The sequence below is a fragment of the Pleurodeles waltl genome, chromosome 6, assembly GCF_031143425.1.
Source record: "Pleurodeles waltl isolate 20211129_DDA chromosome 6, aPleWal1.hap1.20221129, whole genome shotgun sequence".
Classification (NCBI taxonomy): Eukaryota; Metazoa; Chordata; class Amphibia; order Caudata; family Salamandridae; genus Pleurodeles; species Pleurodeles waltl.
The window spans coordinates 1,524,879,884-1,524,900,790 of NC_090445.1; the positions used below are offsets into that span (position 1 = coordinate 1,524,879,884).

Sequence of the window (20,907 nt, forward strand, 5' to 3'; positions counted from 1 at the left end):
TGATTTCTATAAATCTGTGTTACTTATGCCCTACTGGTGGTACATGATGTGAGTGAGATTCCTTATAGATGTAGCCGGATTCTGTTTACATTTTTCAGATCCCATGTTCCTTCCTATAGCCTAATTCACACACCGGGAGAATGTAGAGCTAGTCTGCGGCCTTCTGTCTTAAGTTCATTCTCGTGGAGGGGAGAGTCCAGTTTCAGGCTAAGTGTTAATGGGAGAAACTGACAGTTTTCTCTTGCCAGCTCAAGATAAGAGGAAAGTTTGAAAGTACATTCATGTTTGTTCTCTGCCCTTCTTGAGTTGGAACACCTCCTGTTACAGCCTGTCTAGGCTTGCAGAATGCCTGAGGTGGCTCAACAAGTTAATCAAATATGGTCTTCATTTGGGACGTGGGCGGCCATGCCTTCCCTCCTGAGACTCTCCTGCTTTAGTACTGTGGATTTTCACTCACACATCGGTCTCCTGGTTCCCGGAATACTCTCCTTTTCTAACCACCAATTTTCCCATCTTCACCTACCCAGATGGCTTCTATCCATAATCAAAGTAACATTACCTAATGTAAAATCAATAAATACAGAACAGACGAGTATCTCACAATGAAATTGTGTGTGACCTGATCAGCGAGCCATATTCCTGGCTGCAGCAGATTACAATTACATTAGAATAGGCAAAGCATCTAAATGTTTCCAACTCTTATTGACATACAATTGTACAAAGTCTGCAAAATTTCTGTCTTAACATTTCAGCTACCCTAATAAGTACAGTAGTTGGGAATTATCTGTAATAAAATAACTTTATTCCCAATTTTCTTTCCTCTTTTTGACCTTTGGGTGATACTTGTGATTTCCTAAATCCATTGAGAATCGCTTTTAGCTATGTAAATGCTATTTTGTTGTAGTTTCATCCCTAGGTTACCTTGAACGTCGATTTTTGTTTCAGAATTTCACCCTGTTGATGCCTGTGTATGCCACTAAAAAATCTCTGACAAAAGATAAATGGGTGAACGATTTTCAATATGCAAAATCCGAAGGTTTTTGGAATTCTAGTAGTTATTTAGAGGAAAAAATATTTAGGCAATAGCAAATTTTGATCCCTTTAAGTAGTCCATAGGTTAAACTGCATACTAGATAAGCGTTAGTCATGTATCCAGATAGATTTGAGTTCAATCCTACATGAAGGCAAGACGAAGAGTTCGCATTTCTTGGTTTTGGAGTCCGAAATTGGTTATACACTGGAAAGTGGTTGTCTGTGGTATTCATAGCGACATGTTCAATCTTCTGCAGTTTACATTTAAGCTTTGTATTCTGTTTTTGTATAAATGTGGTACGGTTAAAGCACATCAGTTGTACCTTACTATGCAAAACTATTAATTCTGAAACAATGGCTCGACAGTCAACCCCTTCTATGGATATTCAAATCTGCTGTTATCTCATCTGAGTATTTTAAGAGGAAGGAAGCTAAATGAGAGAAGAGAATTAAGACATATGGCTCTTTCTCCTAAGCATATGAAATCATGTGTGACCATATAAATGAACCCAATAGCAGAGACATTAAAGCTATCGCTTGGTCAAATTAATCTAATTTGCACAGTCAATTTTTTTGTTTGTTTGTTTTTTTTTGTTGTTTTTTTTTGCAACATCATATAGAATTTCTAATCCAAGCATGTTCTATACCTGCTCCGTTTTTGTTTATTAAGCTACGTTTGGTGTTCTTTTTTCTTAAGATCATTGATTTAGATCCAGTAATTATGGTTACTTCTTGGGTTTCTGTTTTTATTCACGTATGTATATGAAAATAATAAAAAATCGTTATTGTGAATGTGTGTGCTGCATTGAAAAGACATTCAGAGTGGATCGACCTGACTCTGTGTTTACTGGACTTATAAGAGTCTTATCATTTTGCAGGTGGACGAAGAACTGGAGATAAAAGCGTATTATGCGGGTCACGTGCTGGGGGCAGCCATGTTTCAGATTAAAGTTGGGTCTGATTCGGTTGTTTATACGGTATGTCCTTTTTTGTGTACACACACACACACACACACACACACACACCCTTCCCCCTCCCCCACCTCTTCATGTTCTTCATTCTCAAATCTACTAGTACCTTACCCTGCTCTTACAGTCTAACCTGTTTTTAGTCTGCTCTTTTGCCATTTTGCTCCCGCTCCCCCGTATCACTGTTGTATTTTCTTTCAGTCATTATTCGCAAACTGTGGTATGGTCTACCCTGTGATATTTTACCCCTTCAATCTCCCTGCTACTTACTCAGTATTGTTCTCCTATTGAAACATTTCATTTTTACTCCTGTGTTCAGAGATTTGGAAGGTACTCTCTTGAAAGCTGTACTAACATTTTATAAATGATGGGAAGTGTTATGATTTGTTTTACGTATTTACAGTGAATCATGTATATGGTTGGAATGCTGTGTCTTGTTCATATGAAACTAACGTAGACTACCACCAATACAAAGCAATATGTATATTGAGTTCCTCTCATGCACTTTTGGTCCATGAACATGTGCAGTTTACACTGAAAATTATTGAATTTTAATCTCTCTCTTCCAGGGCGATTATAATATGACACCAGATCGTCATTTAGGGTGAGTTCAGAGCAAATTAATTTCTAATGATTATCCTGTGCCTTCTAGGTGGAATATTACGTTCCGTTTTATTTCACGTTATGACCTTGAAGGAAAATAAGGATGTTGATCAACCTCAGCCGTGGAGCGCTTTTCATTTTCTTTGCGATTGACGATTGAACATGTTTCTTGACAAGTGTTGGTAAAGCCAGTTCATCTGGCTTTTTATGAGGGAAAGTGGTTGGTGATAGTTGGGCAACGTTGTATGTGTTTGCCTCTGTTGTCCTAGGAAAAAAATCCCACAAGGAAGTGACATATTGGCTCCCACAGTAGGGGAACTGTTGGACAGACTGTTTCTTCGAAGAAGAGCATGATGAGAGTTCCTGAAGATGAAGGTTTTCAGTCAGGTGCTTGAAAGGCATACAGAGCAAAATATTGCATAGTAGATATTTTTGACAAAGGGCCAGTACTTTTGTATTTTTGAAAAACCTATATTCAACCGTTCCTTCATATGAAAATAAAAGCTGTAATTTCAACATGCTACCATGGCAACAAAGTTAAACAAAATGATCACGCAAATTTAATTAGTGTATTTGTTACAGGCCAGGGAATGCAAATAGCAACCAGTACTTGAAAAAAAACAGAAATCTGCTACTAAATCACAAATCAGCAGGAATTCAATGTCTATTATTTAGAAGCTGCGCATCATGTTGATTCTGCAGTTTAACGTTTAAAGGATCAAGGGCATAGTTTCAGGAGAGGTAGTGTTTGAGGTGTGACAACCCAAATAAATGGATTCTTGGATTGGTAGTTGGGTCTGAGTCATTCTTGCTATGTCTGTCATTTTTCTTTCTTGTCATTCTGATTTCACTAACCGGTTTTAGCATGTTCATTTTTTTAATCTGGAAGTTAAATATATTTAGTCCCTGATTTACAAAGATTTCGCATTGAGGTTGTTCACTTTTTTGATGCAGCCCTAATGCTGAATCCTTTTTGGTATTTCCAAAACAATGCAGATATCTTTTTGCGTGGCTTTGTAAGAAAAAATAATGCAGTGCATTGCCCTGCCTTGTGTTATTTTCCATCTGGTAACCATTCCCTGGGTGGTGCATGGACGTTCCTATGCATTAACCCATGAAATTTGGCGCAAACCCATATTTACAAAGGCCCTGATTTATGAATATTTTATTTGTGGGTTTCTTCACTTTCTTTTACACAACCCCAACGCAAAATCCGATTTGGTATTTACAAAGCCACACAAATGTCAATTTGCATAGATTTGTAAGAAAAAACACATTGGAATGCCCTGTGTTACTTTGCACCAGGTAGGGGGGTTCTATGGGTGGTGCATGGGCGTTCTCTGATCCACCCAGGGATTTTTGATGCAAACCTTCGTTTGCAAACAGTTGTAGGCATGGGTTTGCACTAGAATGGTGCACCTGCTTGAGGCTGGTGTTTCAAAGAGAAATATTTGTATTTCTCCTCTGTATTTCCTCTTTGCATGTGTGCTTCATTCTGCAGCACACATACAAAGAGGAAAAAGCCTCCAAGGATAGGTTTGGTGCAGGAAGGTACCGCTTCCAGAACAAAAACTATCCTGACCGTAATGTACACACCATTGTATTATGACATAAGGGTTCTCCTTTGGTGCTAGGCAGGCCATGGAAAGCCCAGGATTACACAATTTATTTGAAGATAGGGAACAGTTCTGCTGTCTTCTGTTGATGCAACGCAGTGCAGCAACTTTGCTTGCTGTGCTGTGTTGTGCCACTATTTTGTAACAATGCCCTTTAGTTAGCGTTTGCTAAAAATGTAACACTTTTGTTCCTATAGAAGTACTCCTTGAGTGGATGCAATTTTACTACTTTTAGAGATCAAACATAATGGCAGTAGGAGGCTTGGAAAGCTACACCAGTCTCTGGTTTCTAGGCGTACTACTGGCAATCAAACATCCAAGAGATAATGGAGAAATGCTTGCAGATAGTCTAACCACAGGCCACATCGAAGTAGTATTTAAAACCATTGTTTTTTGCTCACTCTACTAATCTAGACAGAAGGCCTGCCTTTGGATTTAGGGGACGGAGGAAAAGCAGACAGTTTAGTGGAAGACTCTTCTGCCTTTACTCCAACTGCCAAATTTTGAGATGTCTGCCAGCCCAGCAGCTATCTCTTTACTTTGGCAGGAACTGCTGTCATAGTTGTTCCTGTCAATGTAGAAGCTTAATGGGCACCCAGCTGTCAAACTTTTTATTTTATGTTTTTCAAAAAGTCACTTAGCGGAAATTTATTTTTGAAAATAAATAAAAAATCACCCCACACCAGTTTTCTCCCATGGTGTGGAAGTAATTTTTAGGTTGCAGCCTACCAGACAGTGCAGCTGTCTAGTTTGCTAAAGACAACTTGGGGACTTTCAAAAAGTAAACCTAGGAATGTATTCCGCCTGTTAATTGGCTTTGTGGTTTGTATCTCCCATTTTCTATTTGCTGGCTTTATTCGCTTTGGGCTCTCCAGGTACAGTTCATTCTTCCCGTTGCCTAATTTGTGTTTACTGTACTCTTTCATGGACTCTCTTTCTGTAAACAGGCCTTTAAATCTTTTTCTTATCTTGTCACATTTGCTGTGCATTCAAAGACTGAGGTCAAATGTCAGACGCTGTCTTCCAAGGGCACTTGTTTACTTTTCTTTCTCTGACTTCAAAGTGAGAGTATTTATGGTACAATCTTACTGGATACTGAGGGTAGGAAAGAGGTTTTTTCTAGCACACAACAACATTTAAATGAACGAAGTATTTCAGAATATGTCAGAATTAGGAACACAAATGAAGCACATTTTTTGTTGCTTCTGAAGTGTCCTGGAAACAAATACTTTATTATGATCATAAATCATTACACTAGATGATGCAATTTCCTCACATTTTCGTTTGTACAGTGTTTAGTGTTATGAGTAAAACTGTCTGTCTCTGCAAACTTAATGGTCATTTCAATTGCAAATGTGTCGAGTGTAATGGCAGTGCATACTCCACTCTGCACCAATCCTCACCTCTGCACTGTACTGTGCACCACTTAACTTTACACCACTCCCCGCCACTACACTCTGCACTGCTCCACTCTACGCCACTGAACTCTGCCACTTCACGCTATGCCTCTGTACTCTGCTCTGTACCACTCTAGTCTACACTCTTCCTCTCTCTACACCACTGCACTCTTTGCCCCTCTACACCACTCCATTCTAGGCCACATCATTCTACTCTGCACAAGTCCACTCTACACCACTGTACTCTACACCATTCTGCAACAGAGCACTCCATGCAACTGCAATGTATGACAATACTCTCTACACCGATACGCTTTACTCTGTAACACTCAACTGTATTCCCCTGCACTCTAAGTCAATCCACTGTACTCCAGTCCACTTTTTCTGCACCCATGCATTCTATGCCTCTGCACACTACACCACATTACACCATTTTCCTATGTAACTCTATGTAACTGCACTTTACCCTTCACCAGTCCACTCTACGCCAATTCACTCTTTTCTGAAACAATCTACTCCAAGCCACTGTACTCTGTGTCACTCTGCTGCACACAATGCCACTCTTCTCTTATTCACTGCACTCTATGCCTATCCACTGTACACAACTGCACTCTGTCATTGCACTCCATGCCACGGCACTCTACATCCCTGTACTTAATGCACCTGCTCTCTACACCACTACTCCACTCTGACACTCAACTCTGCAAAACTTCACTCTCTGCCACTGAACCCTTTGCCACTCTTTTCTGCACTACTACACTCTACAGTACTCTATGCTACTGCACTCGACGGCGCTATACTCTACTCTGTGTTACTCTTCACCACTGTACCCCACTACACTCTGCCATTAGACTCTATTCTGCTCTGCACTCAATGCCACCTCACTCTGTTGCTATACTATGCAACACTCTACGCCAGTGCACTCTGCACCAGTCCACTCTATGCCACTCCACTGTGTGCTACTCTGCACAACTCTGAGCTATGCCACTCCAATACACTACACTCTCTGCCACTCCACTGTACAACATTCTACTCCACTCTTCGCCTTTGTACTCCACTCTTCGCCATTCCATCTGCGACACTCCTCATGATTCTCCTATACCCAACTAATTTTAGCAGAGCTGGTGTACAACATGGCTTAAACATATTGGCAAAGCCAATATCTTTTGCATATGTGAGACCTGTTGGCTTTGCCAATTCTTGTTGTGTTATTTTTTTTAAACTCTCCCTGACACCCAGGATATACCTGTCAGTGATGGCTATAGTAAGCAAATACAAAATAAGCTGTTCATTTTAAATTGGGTGGCTTACTTTCAATGGCACCTAGTACGTCAGGCTGTCGAAGTACCTGTCTGCCAAACCTTAATTCAGCTCAGAAGTCCACATAATGCAAACCAGTGCTGATCCTGCACCTCATGGGAACAGACTATACCAAACATTGACCATCTCACCCATTCACCCTGTGGCTCATTGTGTTTTTTTAGTTGGGAAATCTGAGATTCACATCCCATGATTCTCACTAAGCAGCACCCCTGCAAAGGAATACTTGATACCCATTACCAAAACCCTAATGGGAATGAGTACACAAAAGCAGTATATTTGCACCCTGGAAATGCCATACGCTTGATAGACAGCCATCCTAACAATTATAAAGCATGAAAAACACATGGAAGCCAGTGGCTAAAGGGTGCTGACTGCACATTCTCTTTCTAAATCTTCTTGCTCATAAGATTCGGTCTTTTGTGGCTTGACCTTAAAATGCACTTGAATTTGAATTATCAGTACCTTTTTAAAGCTCTTTCCTTCAGAAAGTTTGTTATCCCTAAATTCTCAAGGAGATCTCATGGTGCTGCCCTACATGCTCCTTCCAAAGAGGTGGATCTGACACTCCACCCACCCCCGCCCTACACTTGGAGCACGTGTGGGTGACCCTGGTGGACGGCATACCCCTGAAGAAGCCGGCAAACAAGTCTGCATGTGCATCTTCAGGCTTGGAGGGCGGTGGTACAATCATGTACTGCAGTGCTGGCGAAGCTCTTCGCCATCGCAGTCGGAGGGGAGGCATGCGCCTGCCCTTTGGGGAGCTCAGCCCTGCCAGTGCCAATGGGCTGTGGAGGAGGCTGGGCAAAATCCTCTGAGGATCCAGTACCTGCTGTGGTGACTGGTATGTACCCCCATGGTGCTTCAGTTTAAAATGACAGGGTGGAAGGTTGTGTCCTTCAACTTGAAGACACTTTGAAGGAACTTAAAACGAGGGTCTCACGCCTCTCCCATACATCTAAGCTCCTGGAGGCTTGCAACGAGGATGCCGAGCGTAGAGCCTGAAGATGTAACCTTTGCTATGTTCGGTTCCCTGAAAGTGGAAGGCTACACACCCAAACAATTTTTGGAAACCTGGATTGCTACCTGAATGTCCGCTGCACTGCCTACTTGCTGCTTTGTGGTGGAAATGACTCTCCACTTCCTGGCACAGAAACCCACTCCAAGCGCTCCCAGTCACCCGATCTTTGCTAAATTACGGAACTATAGATACTGAGACACAGTGGGCAGAGAGGCCGGGGACCTCCGATTCCAAGCAACCCAGATTATGATTTTTCCAAACTACACGCAGTTGACGAAACAATGGCAGCAGTTCGATGAGGTCAAATAACACCTCAGGTCCCAGGGAATCCAGTATGTGCCTTGATTACAAGCAAAACGTAAAGTAATTCAGAATTCTAAATCCTTTTAGAGCTCCTCATGAGCAACCTGACACCAACTTGGAAGTTGTCTGCGTCACAAAGGGATGATGTCCGGGTACAGCACCGACTGGGTTACCTGCGTTTGCGGCAGAAATATCGGGACAGCCACAGGACTTTGAAGAGGACCATTCCAGTGATGCCCTTTCTGCCTTCCTTAACCCTCCACTGCCCATGCCGCCCTCATCCCTGCCTGGATCTACACTACACCAGTCCCTCCACACCACTAAATACCTGCGTCGACTACTTACTTCTGACCTCAGTGTTAGCACCTCAATGTATATCCTTTTCTTACTAGTTTTGCTCAGGAGGGTGGGGCTCCGGTTACTGAATTACTACCTAGTTTTTGGTTGAGGGAGGGCAACAGATACTTCTGGGGTGGAAGTGTTGTGTAGAGGGGATGATATTACTATCGGGGTCTTTGGATGTTGCAATGGTTGTCCTGTTACTTTTGTTAGTTTTAGTATTTCTGTATTATTTATTCTGCACGGCTTGTTCACACATACTACCTACGTACTCCATATCAAACCCTCATGACAGATACACCTGAACAGATCACTGCCCTCTTGTGTAATGTTAATGGTCTTAAAAATAAAATTAAGAGGAGTGCAGTGTTCCAATACCTTAAACGTTATTGCCCTCCGTTGGTGCTACTGCAGGAAACACACCTGCTCAGTAATAATTGTCTATACCTACTGTGATGCAGATACACCAGGGTGTACCACACACGATTCCATGCATGTAACTAAATCTCACTGTAAAGCCTTAGACGACTTTGTTGTCATTGAGGGGGACTTGGAGGGCAGACACTGGACAATTGCTTCTCTATATACCACCCCCCACTTGTGATGATAACACTGTAGGCACTCACAGTGGTGTTAGTCAAATCCCCCGGCCCAACATTACTGGGTGGTTACTAAAAATGGGGTCTCTAGTTGGCAGTCAATTTACACCATGTCCAAGTAGGGGCCCTTACTTTAGTCAGACAAAGGAGTCACACACCTAAGATAACCCCTGCTCTCACTCCCTTGGTAGCTTGGCTCAAGCAGTCAGACTTATCTCAGAGGCAATGTGTAAAGTATTTGTACCCAATCACAGTAATACAGTAAAAACACCACAAAAGCACTCAACACCAGTTTGGAAAAATAGCCAATATTTATCTGACTTGAACAAGATCAAAATGACAAAAATGCAAAATACACAAGCAAAGATATCACTTTTAAAAAGTTGCAAAAAGTCGTTATCCAGAGAAATCGATGGTTGTCTCTTTTTAACACACAGTACCTGGGATGCGTTATAAACAATGGAGCCCATATAGGAAATGAGGTGCCAGAAAACAAAAGATGCGTTGGTTTCCGTTCTGCGCAGGTGAGGTGATCTGTCGATTAGGTCCTTGTAGGAGATGTGATGCATCAGTTCCTTGCTGGCAGAGTAGGTGATGCGACAGGTCCTTAAAGGCAGAGGAGGTGATGCATTGGTTCTCTCCCCAGAGGAGAGGGGATGAGTCAGTTTCCAGTCACACAGCCTCGGTTCCTTTGCTGTGGTGCGGGGTTGATGCAATCATTACACCCAAGGACGATACTTGGGAAAATCTAGGTGCTCTGTGATGCAAGCCGTTGTGGAACTGGTGCTGCGTCGGTCCTACAGGCGCTCCGTTTATCCTTCCACCGCAAGGTAGGTGCTGCGTTGATTCCTCAGCCGCAGTGCGTTAATTTCTTCTACCGCAAGCCAGGCGATGAGTTGATTTTCAGCAGCGACGATCCGATGTGTGAATTTTCTTCCTCAGGACACCCGTTTCCACTTCTAAGGGCCCAGGGACTGGATTTGGCACGACTTGGCAAGTCAGGACTCTCAGCAGATGTGTCCAGGCACTGGCAGTTGAAGTCTTTTAATGTCCCTGAGACTTCTTAACAGGAGTCAAGCTTAGTTCAAGCCCTTGGAGAACCTTGGAAAGCAGGACGTAGAAAGCAAAGTCCAGGACAGAAGCAGCAGGCCAGCACAACAAAGCAACAGGCAGAGTAGCAGTTCCTCCTACAGCATCCAGCTCTTCTTCCTGGCAGAATGTCCTCAGTCCAGAAGTGTCCTGAAGTTTTGGTCTCAGAGACCCAATACATATACTAATTTCTTCCTTTGAAGTAGGCAAACTTCAAAGGAAAGACTTTGTGGTGCACAAGACCCTGCCTTTTGTGGCCTGGACCCAGACATACCCCAGGCGGTTGGAGACTGCTTTGTGTAAGAACCGTCAAAGCCCTATTCAGGTGCAAGTGTCAGATCCTCCCTCCACTCTAGCCCAAAAAGACCCATCAGGACATGCAGGGCATACCTCAGCTCCCTTTGTGTGATTGTCTAGATTGAATTTACAAACAGCCAAACTGTCATCCTGACCCAGATGTGTATTCCACAACCAAGCAGAAGCACAGAATAGTTAAGCAAGAAGATGCCCACTTTCTAAAAGTGGCAATTTCAAATTTACAATTTAAAAACCAACTTCACCAAAAGATGTATTTTTAAATTGTGAATTTGGAGACCCCGAGCTCCTTATCTCTATCTGCTCCCAATGGGAAATTGCACGTAAAAGATATTTCAAGTCAATCTCTGTGTTAACCCATGGGAGAGATGGACCTTGCAATAGTGACATCCTACTTAAGCAGTGTTTTACTATCAGGACAAGTAAAACACACCAGTACATGTCCTACCTCTTAAATACACTGCACCCTCCCCATAGGGGTGCCTTGGGCCCACCTTAGGGGTGAATTGCATGTAGCAAAAGGGAAGGTTTGGGCCTGGCAAATGGGTACACTTGTCAGGTCGAACTGGCAGTTCCAAACTGCCCACACAGACACTGCAGTAGCAAGTCTGAGACCTGTTTCCAGGGCTACTCGTGGGTGGCACAGTCAGTGCTGCAGGCCTACTTTTAGCATATGATTTACAGGCCCTGGGTACCTCTAGAGCGCTTTACTGTGGACTTATAAGTAAATCAAATATGCCAAACAAGGATAAACCAATTACCAATCCAATTTAGACAGAGAACTCTTGCACTTTAGCACTGGTCAGCAGTGGTAAAGTGCCTAGAGTCCTAAAGCCAGCAAAAACAAAGTTCAGCACAGGATCAAAACAGGAAGTCAGAAGCCAAAAAGACAGGTCTAACAGTGGTGACATCAACTCAGTTAAGGATCCCTGTTTGGACTTTAGCTACCCCTTAACACACAAGATGGTTGACCTGGCAGCGTAGGCCAGGTACCTGGCCATGACTGATGCTTGGCTCTGTCGTAGGGCTCTTGTTATTGGAACAAGACTGCTGGATTTGGGGTGGCAGCACCACCATTTGTGGGTGACTGAGTCAATCCCACACCGAATTGGCAGCTGTCAGCCCTACCCATTAAGCTGGCTAGTAGCTTCTTACTCAAACATAAAACAAAGGTGATCTGTGGCAGCCTGGCGCATGACACTGAGTGACCTCCAAGGGAAGTCGTGGTAGGCAAATCTCACCCCTTCCTCCCATCAGCATAAGTCTCATACACACACATAGGCCAAAGAAGACGTTGCAGGAAAGTTTTCAATACATTTTTTGTAAAGACTGTAATCTACGATAAAATGCAAGAGCTGCAATTGTTAGGGCAATGAGACATAGCAGCATTAGGATTGTTAGGACCAGTGAGGTGAAAGTAAACCATCCAACCATATTGGAATAATATGTGCATAGGATTCCTATCGAACTCCTAATTCGTAGTGACGACATAGCAGTGATAGCCCAGTCTGTCTGTACTCAGTCCTTGAGAGGAGCACACAATCCTGTTACCTGAAAATAGGTGTCTGCCGCCATCTCCTTGGCTGGTTATAGAGACAGGGCTGAGGTCAGCAGTGAAGTGGCATACAGCGTGGATCAATATCCTGACCAGACCAGAATGACAATCCCTGTTTTTCCTTGACCTCTACAATGTTTGTTTTTATAAGAAACCTATTTCTGTAGTTTGTAAAAGATTTCAGATCATTTCAGCACCAAAAAAGTCACAGTGGATTGGTCTAACATACTTTTCGGGGCTCTAAAGGTGTCCCAGTGAGGAGACAGATCATATCCCACCAGGCTGCAGCCAAAACACACAAATGTAGGGACATAGCTGTGTTAGAACATAAAATATGTGCTGCTGAGGGGGGCCTTGCAGACACCCCTAGTGATACTGCAAGGAACAAGTTAGAACTGAAAAGGCTAGTGCTTAGACATTACATGACATGGTGACCCCGTCGCACATAGCTATGTATTACAAGCTGTACGAGATGGGGGATAAGGTTAGGAAACTACTACACTAGCTAGTGCATAGAGAACAAGAACTCCGACTAGTTCCCAGCCTGACTACAAACACTGGCTTAATGCTAATGGCATCCCATCTGAAAGCCCAAGAATTTTGAAACTGCTACACTTCTCTATATGTGGAACACCCTACTTCCGTGGCTGAGCAGGGCAACCTGATAATCGAGTCTTGTTTATCAACAATTCACATGCGTGAAGGCACGACCTAGATAAACCATTTACCTCAAAGGAGTTTCTGGAAGCTATTCGGGCGCTTCCTACAGGGAAACGCCTGGGCTTATTAGCTTCCCATTGGAAATGTATAAGAGGCATGCATCACAGTTGGTTCCCCCTTTGCTGGACATGCATAATAACCCTTTGAAATCTGGGGAGCTCCCATCCGATTTACGGGGAGCCACAATCTTAGTAATCCGGAAGCCACCAGATGTATATGAATCCTCCAGACCTTTCTCCATTATCAACATGGAGACCAAGATCCTAGCCAAAGTACTTGCAAACCGCTTGGTGGAGATGATTCAATCTCTGATACATCTGTATCAGAACCGCTTCTTGGTGGGCCGTGGAACTCGTCACTGGCTTCTCTGCATCAGTAACGCAGGAGCCTTGACTAGAGATGAGGCAGAGCTTAGAGCCCTAACCAATTTCGAAAAGGCATTTGATTAGATTGTTTAGCCATTTATCTTCCGTCTATTGGAATGTATTAACTTTGGCCCCCTCTTCCACTGCTACATCCAAGTGCTGTATTCGAAGCCGTGGACGAGGGTCTGAGTGAACAGGACACTTTCCCCGACCTTTAACATTGACCGAGGAACAAGGCAGGGCTGCCCCCATTGACTCTCCTATTCACTCTGGTCATTGAACAATTTGCGGAGTGGATTCGGCGAGACGTCCATCTAAGTGTGTTCTGCTGGCCTGATGGTAGCGAGTGCAGTGTTTTTATATGTTGATGACCTCTTAATTCACATCAGCGATCCTGAGACCTCCTTGCCCCAACTCTTATCTATGTTACAATTTTTACACACACCAGTCCAGTGTTACCGTGAACTGGCCTAAATCTACTTAATCTCCTTTACCGAGTCACAAGAGGACATCAAGGCCACCTTCCCAGTAGAGTGGGAAGCCCAACATTACCTAGGGATGCACATCACAGTCACCCAGCCGCAGGCATTAAACCTAAATGTTACACCCCTAATTGCTCTGGTATGGAGGGACTTGGATCACTGGGGAAGTCTTTGCTAAATATAGCAGGCAGAGGAGCACTGTTTAAGATGATAGAGCTTCCTTGGCTCCTCTACTCGTTATAGAATTACCCCCACAATATACCCCCTGCCTTTTTCCACACCCTACAATCAGACATGGTGAAATACCTTTGGGGAGGCGGCCTACCGCGTATCTCCGATTGTAAATTCGTATTCAACCCATACGATGGGGATCTGGGGATTGCAGATATAAAACTATACTACTGCCTAATCACCTTGTACCAATATAGGACTGGCATTTTGCAAGATAGTATGACCGCTCTGGAGCTCTATGCCCTTGAACACCGTGGCATACTTAACCACCTTTATGGTGCCAACACACCGACAATCCTTTCACCCTCAGCACAAACTGTTTTCACCTGCTGGCACCAGGCTCTGTTGTAGACTAGGTGCCATGAAGCACCTTGGACCAGGAGCTTGCTCAAGCATACAGTCATGCTGGAAGTCTTTAGGGCATGTTGATACAATTGGTATAAATGGAATTCTGGAATGCCACCGCCATGTGCACATTTCAAGCACATGAGGCTTCCCTCGATCCCACAAAAACCCTCCCACAACTCAACTCCTTGGTAACGCATGTTACAGATCATATGGTCAGGGTAAGCATTTTCACTTTATACCACACGTTGGTGAATAATACCCCGGACCCCATGGGGCATTAAGAGAAATGTGTGAGTGTGACGTGGGTCCCCCAGGACGGGGAGAAATTTGGTGGAACCAGAATAGCCCTTGGGATGCCCGCGATGTCAAGAAATTGTGATTAATCCAACTTAAATATCTTCACTGCTTATACTTCAGCCCCACAAGACTTAATAAAATGAAGAGTGACCTAAACCTGCAGTGTTTATGATGTCACTTGTCCATGGGTACCTTCTTGCATGCCATATGGGAATGTCCTGACATACAACCATATTGGCAGAACATAGGCACCACGCTATCCCAGGTAATGGGCAAAACAGTAACCTTGGAACCAAAGTTGATCCTACTTGGGCTGATGGGTGAATGGGGTAGGAGAGAAGTTGATATACAAGACTGTTTGTTGCCACATTCTTCCTTATTCCTAAGAGGGGCATAGCATGGTATTGCATTTTACACAGGCACCGGCAATGGCTGAATGGGCACACGGACTGGACTATTGTGCTACCGCGGAAAAAGCTGTATATAAATCCCTTTACTGCCCTGAGCAGCATCAAAAGATCTTGGGGGGACTGAAATGCTTATACGTATGGGCTAACTTTGTAAGGTTAACAAACGCCTGGTGAACCTGTGTTCTGTTTATTTGTTGAAAGGTCTACACCTGATAAATGTGCATCAATGTTTGTTTGTGCAGAATACTTGTATACGGCTTAAAATCTAATTAAAAATACAAATAGTCAGATTAGAACCATCTTGGTCTTTCATCTTCACGAGGTATTGAGGTACTAGGTGATTAAGGTAATACCTACCCCCTTAAGATTTAGTTTCTGAGGAGTACATGATGAGCGGTATCATGCTTATTTGCAATCCTTGGTATCTATATTTTCAATTTGCTATGAATTGTAGCATTGTAGTGATAAATGTGCGGATTATATGCTGAACTTAAATCTCAGTTTCTATTTATCTGTTAATTTGTGTAGGCTAATCATTAAAGATGGGATTCCTTTCCCTTCTTTATTCATTTAATGTGACTGTTGCTTCTTTGTTTGCTGCCTGCACATTAACTCAAATTATTAGTCCAAAAGTGTGTTGCAATCTTAAAATGGTAAAACAGAAATATATGCTACTGTTTTAGAAAGACAAGAAATCAAGAGCACAATCCTAACACAACTAATGCACAAGGAAAAACAAAACAAAAAAATTGTGCTAACCTACTAACAACTAATCTTGGGTTCCGAGTTAGTGTGCTACTTGCCGAAAGAAGCACTTCAATGCCTCGCCAGGGAGTCGTAAGCACTACATAAATACATTTACAGTTACAATGCTTAATTGTTTTTCCTTGGTTTAAATTATTAGTTGCTAATAATAGCATATATGTATAGATATATTTTGTTTTTACAGTCTGCTTTTAGCCTGTGGTAGTGTCTTAGCATGATAATAAATATGCCCTCTTAGTAAATCTATCTCCCTTTTCATAGATTGGACTTAAATTTGCTTGGAGTTACAATAAAAAGGTGTTACATTTTCTTTGGAATAGTGTGATGTATATTCAGTCATGTTTGACCAGGTTTGGTCTTTGTGCTATATCCATGCATGCAGAATGCCTCACTTCAGATCTAGTCATCCACTCCCTAGTTGGCAACAACAAAAAGAAGGGGGTGCTTGCCAAAGTGTCATCAGGCAATTGCTAGGGCTTTTTCCGGATCATCATTTTTGAGCCCACTGTGCAACTTTGGAAAGAGACCAGTTGCATGCAAACCAGTCTTGGTCTGGCTTGAATAGTAACAGTCCAAGCCAAATTGCTGTCTAATCTTCGCCATATGGAAAGAAAAGCAATACCTGACAGCAGCGTTTCCCAAACTGTGGATCGCAAGCCTATTTTTGGTGGGCCACGAAAGTCCAAGTATGTGTAAATAAATAACCTGATGTTTTAACCCATTGGACTTCTTCAGATTGTTTTACAGACAATAAAAGATTCGCACCTCCCTAGTCCTAATGGTCAAAATATTTTGTTTACAAAGTAAGTGGAACATGATGACTCATATTCATTGAAGATATGGAAATATTTTAGTGGTTAATTTGCTTTAACATGATTTAAATAGGACAGTGCTGAGAACACACATCACTGGGAAGACAAGTGCGCCTATCCGGTGGATTTACTTTGTAAACAAAGTATTTTGACCATTAGGGCTGAGGAGGAGTGAGTTTCAAATTAAGCCCAAGCTTTAAATGTGAATGACTCTAACTCAGCCCCACAGGCCTTCAGGAAATACTGTCTCGCAAGTAATTACATTAAATTATCTACATAGCCTACTCCCCCTTTTACGCTGAAGAGAGCCATGTGCAGCTGACAAGACCAGGGCACTGCAGGCTGCAGCCAAACTCAGGCTGCGGGAACTGATCTGAAATAAACAACATAAAAGCAAGTGCTGCAAGTTTGTCAAGGTAAATGGTATTGGTGTATCATCTCTTTGAGGACCTCAATTTCACTTCTGTGCAAACTGTAGCCAGAAGCAATATTTGCAAAGCTACGTGTGTCATGAAAGTTTATTGCTCAAAAAATTGGGCTGTTGTTCTAAAAAGTGTGGACGGCATTGCCCTACAAGTTTCAGTCTAGTCATCAGTGAAGTATAGCTTGCGTTCTGTGGCACAGGACTTGTTCCAGCAGATGTCGGCCATCAACAAATTTCTCATTTTTATAATTAATAATATTACCAAGATCATTAGAAAGAATATGTTACGGAGTTTGATGTAGCGACATTGGTCCCTTAAAAATAGCACATCTCTTCCTGGGTTAAATCTGAATTTACTAGCCTAAGGGCCATGTCAATTTGCAAGCTGATAACATTGTGCACACTAGTTGAACAGTGGGTCAGTTGGATATCTTCATATGTTGCGCACCCGCTGCACTTTGTGTGACTTGTGGGCCACCCATTTAAGTAAATTGTGCCGTTAATTCATTTTTTTGTGTACCGGAGAGGTTGATAAGTTGAGTAACATTGAATTTGGCAATGGTGGCAGCTTCTAGTTACAGCTCTTTGAAACCCAAACGTCTTATGTTGGACATTTGGTAATGTTCACTGCATAGCTTTTAAATATTGTTGTATCTGAACCTTCTCTCCAAGGCATGGGAGTGAGAGCGTCGTGGTTCACAGTAATAACAAAAGGTGTGATTTTTTATTTATTTTTTTATTTTATTTTTTCTTGCTCCTAGCGCTGCATGGATCGACAAATGTCGGCCCGATGTGTTGATCAGCGAGTCCACTTATGCCACAACCATCCGGGACTCCAAGCGCTGCCGTGAACGAGACTTCTTGAAAAAGGTTCATGAGACCGTGGAGCGCGGTGGAAAGGTATGTCTCCATCAGCTTCAGGTTTAGCTCAAATCAATTCTCTGTGACCCACTTTTCAGTAAAATGCCAAACACCCAAAAATTGGAATCCCCTACCCACTCATCATTTGACCCCTCCTTTCCAAATAGTCTCAAAAGCACATATGTCACAGTCCTAAATCTTACAGGTTTTTTAGTGTTTGGCTAGTTTCCAAACCATGTAACTTTCTTTGTCTGTGATACAACATTCAAGTAGCGTTTTCTGTATGCCACGGCTATTATCCAGAATCGTTGCCTAAACTGGTTTACAGTTGCTGAACTTATCAAGACTTAATTGCAACTCGCTTAATTTGTATCTTGCTATGTCATATGCATAACTCTGAAAGGCGTATTTTGGTATTTAATATTTATAGCTCTAATACTGCTGCGCATGTAAACCTCTTTTTTAATGTATCTTAGTGCCTCTTCTGCGCTGTACAAAACTACAATAAAAAATAAAACCAACATTCTGCAAGTTATGGAATTATGGTTGTAATGAAAAGCAGACTAAAAAGCCGTCTAGGCAAAGTGGTTTTGGCTAAAAGGGAAGATTGACTAAAGGTGTCATGCATGGCATGTGAGGACATGGTACCTATGACCCTCGCCACAGAGTTTAAGCACTTAACATCTAGAGCACTCTTGCTCCTGGAACAGTTGTGTATTCTGTATATTTTATGTGAATTAATTGTTAATTTTTTGTTTGTAGCTGCACTTAATCCTTGTTATGTTCCACTCACAGGTTCTTATTCCAGTTTTCGCTCTAGGAAGGGCACAGGAACTCTGCATCCTTCTTGAAACCTTTTGGTATGACCTAAAATAACTATAACTTCACAGGCAGGCATTTCAATTTTCATAGTACTGATTCTATTTCTTTGCCATTTATCTAAACAATATACTGATGTAAATTGAACACTCTAGGGCTCTTTCAATTTGCCAGTTCGTAAAAAAAAAAAAAAAAAGAATTTGGAACACTTTATGAACATCATTTTTGTTCAAACCAGAACTAAAGCTGATTTATTTTCTTGTAAAGCAAGGCGTGTCTTTCCCTTCTGGTACTTGTTTAACTGACGAGTGTTCCAAACTGTTCTCTCCAATTCCCTCTGCTGCCCTGCTTTGCAACATGAATGGTTTGTAATACGGTGTTTACTTACTAAATACGTTTATAATTTTATGTTGGCTACATGATTACCTCGTCACTGTTGAAACTGATGATCTTCTTACTAATAGTGATCTTTTTGTATCTGTTACAACTTAGTAGAGGATCTGTTACTTCAATGGCCATAAAGAGAGATATGCATCACGTTAGTCCATATACTCTTGAAAGTTTGGAGCACTTCGGTAAAGCCAAGTGAGTTAAAGGGGCATTTAGAAGTGTCTTTTAGGAGACTAGTGCATCTCCACCTGGTTCCATTTGCTTCACGTTTTAACATTTTTGATAGCCCAGTGGAGGGGAAGTTGTGAGGGGCACTGTACCTCTTGTATGAATTTGCCATGTCAAAACAAGATTTACTTCAGTCTGCCCATCACATAGAGAGATGATGGTCTTAGAAGAAATCAGCGGTCCCATGACTGGCTCATGGATGTGGGAGACCAACAGGGCATGGGCTGCCTGAGTCTGGCCTTTGCCTGTTAGGAATTTTCTACATTAAATGGTCAGCCATTTAGTTCTAAAAACACTGATGCAAACTAGTTATTTTGCCATTCTGAACACTAAACCTGACTTTGTACAAGCGAATATCAAGAGTGGAGTCCTCAGCAGAGAAAACAGGGAGGGGAATTGAGTTCAGTAGCAAAAAATGTAGCTATGGTTGGGAGTGTTCAGTATGAGCACAAAGAGTAACCCAATGTAGGTTGAAGCAGGATTGGAGGGTGGAAAGTTTGTATTCAAGTTGGGTCTTTAAAGTGCTCATGTGTATTAGAGGCTAACTATTCCTAATTCTCTGGCAGGGAGAGGATGAACCTCAAGGCGCCAATCTACTTCTCAACGGGACTCACAGAGAAGGCAAACCACTACTACAAGCTGTTTATTACGTGGACCAATCAGAAGATCCGGAAGACCTTTGTACAGAGAAACATGTTTGAGTTTAAGCACATCAAGGCCTTCGATAGAGCATTTGCCGACAACCCTGGCCCCATGGTAGGAACTAGAGGAGAATGCAGCAGGGAACTGTAGTCCACTGTAGCATAATAAAGAAAAGAGCAAGGGTAACCCCAGACTGAAGTAGGGTATGAGAAGAGAAGGGGGTCACTGCATCTTCGTAGGACGAAGAAAGTGATTATGAATGTATTCATAGGAATAAAATGGCATAGGTCAAATCTGACTCGCAGTAACGTAAGGCGTATGGAGCAGGTTACACCTGTCCCTGTTAGGAAAAAGACTTAAAGTGAAAAGTAATCTCTGACCTTCATAGTAAAGAGATATCGGAGGGCAGGTGATTCTGGCCAGGAAATAGGAAAGAGAAACAGAAATGTGAAACTTGATCAGGGTACACAGGAAAGGAGAAAGTAGGCTTGGAAGAAAGTAGGGGAGATGGTGGAAAACTAGAGTGGTAACCCTCGGTTTGAGAGTAAGAGTGAGCAGTGAGGTAGGTATCCCTTGGCCATGATACAAGCTCAGGCTGGTTAACCTTGAATCATAGTTTTAAGCAAGGGCTTGTATCAAGTAATCTGGATAAGAAGAGGGGGCTGCAGGGGTCATGGCAGGCAGGAGGCAAATAACCATAGACAGTGGTATGTTGGGGCGCTGAAAGTAAACCCACCCTGTGGTAGCTGGGAGAGGTGAATGATGTAAGCAAAACTGCTTGGTTGTAGTAGTTGTAATACTTACAGACATATGGTACAGGTATCATCAGACCCTCGTAAAAAAGAGTAGGTAAACCTGGGTCAGAATTGAATGGAAAGACTACCTGACTCTGTAATCCCTGAATCTAGATTTAGGGTTAAGAAAACAGTGGTGCATATAATCTTTGATATAAATAG

The 20,907-nt window shown here is 42.5% G+C and overlaps 1 protein-coding gene across 3 annotated transcripts in view; it reads left to right on the plus strand.

Annotated features, from left to right (window-relative positions):
* Positions 1–20,907, plus strand: part of INTS11 (integrator complex subunit 11) — a 194,762-nt gene that overhangs the window by 98,905 nt on the left and 74,950 nt on the right. For all 3 annotated transcript variants that reach the window (XM_069241076.1, XM_069241075.1, XM_069241073.1), the window contains 5 exons: positions 1,911–2,009; positions 2,570–2,604; positions 17,773–17,911; positions 18,668–18,732; positions 19,876–20,065. In XM_069241076.1, the coding sequence (XP_069097177.1) occupies positions 1,911–2,009; positions 2,570–2,604; positions 17,773–17,911; positions 18,668–18,732; positions 19,876–20,065 (528 nt within the window). The remainder of the gene's footprint in view (positions 1–1,910; positions 2,010–2,569; positions 2,605–17,772; positions 17,912–18,667; positions 18,733–19,875; positions 20,066–20,907) is intronic.